The sequence below is a fragment of the Egretta garzetta genome, unplaced genomic scaffold (assembly GCF_000687185.1).
Source record: "Egretta garzetta isolate BGI_Z169 unplaced genomic scaffold, ASM68718v1 scaffold677, whole genome shotgun sequence".
NCBI lineage: Eukaryota > Metazoa > Chordata > Aves > Pelecaniformes > Ardeidae > Egretta > Egretta garzetta.
The window spans coordinates 167173-167637 of record NW_009260355.1 but is presented as its reverse complement, the minus strand read 5'-3'; the positions used below and the strand labels follow the sequence as shown (position 1 = coordinate 167637).

The following is a 465-nucleotide window of genomic DNA, read 5'->3' as shown; positions in this document are numbered from 1 at the left end:
GAGGGGTGGGTGCTCGGGGTCCCCTGGGGCTGGGGGTCTCCAGGATTGTGGGTGCTGAACCCCAGGGGTGGGTGCTGGGGGTCTCCTGGGGCTGTGGGACCCCCAAGACCATGGGTGCTGCACCCCAGGGGTAGGTGCTGGGGTTCTGGGGGTCTGGGACCCCAGGACCATGGGTGCTGCACCCCAGGGGTGGGTGCTGGGGGTCCCCTGGCGCTGTGGGACCCCCAAGACCATGGGTGCTGCACCCCACAGGTGGGTGCTGGGGGTCGCCTGGGGCTGGGGGTCTCCAGGACCATGGGGGCTGCACCCCAGGGGTGGGGGCTGGGGTCTCCTGGGGCTGTGGGACCCCAGGACCATGGGTGCTGCACCCCAGGGGTAGGTGCTGGGGTTCTGGGGGTCTGGGACCCCAGGACCATGGGGGCTGCACCCCAGGGGTGGGTGCTGGGGGTCTCCTGGGGCTGTGGG

At 72.3% G+C, this 465-nt stretch overlaps 1 protein-coding gene across 1 annotated transcript in view; it reads left to right on the top strand.

Moving 5' to 3' along the window:
• Positions 1-465, top strand: part of LOC104129979 (dual specificity mitogen-activated protein kinase kinase 7) — a gene marked incomplete at its 5' end in the record, with an annotated part of 4081 nt that overhangs the window by 886 nt on the left and 2730 nt on the right. Inside the window, one exon of the mRNA XM_035898434.1 lies at positions 188-252. Coding sequence (XP_035754327.1) covers positions 188-252 — 65 coding nt within the window. The remainder of the gene's footprint in view (positions 1-187; positions 253-465) is intronic.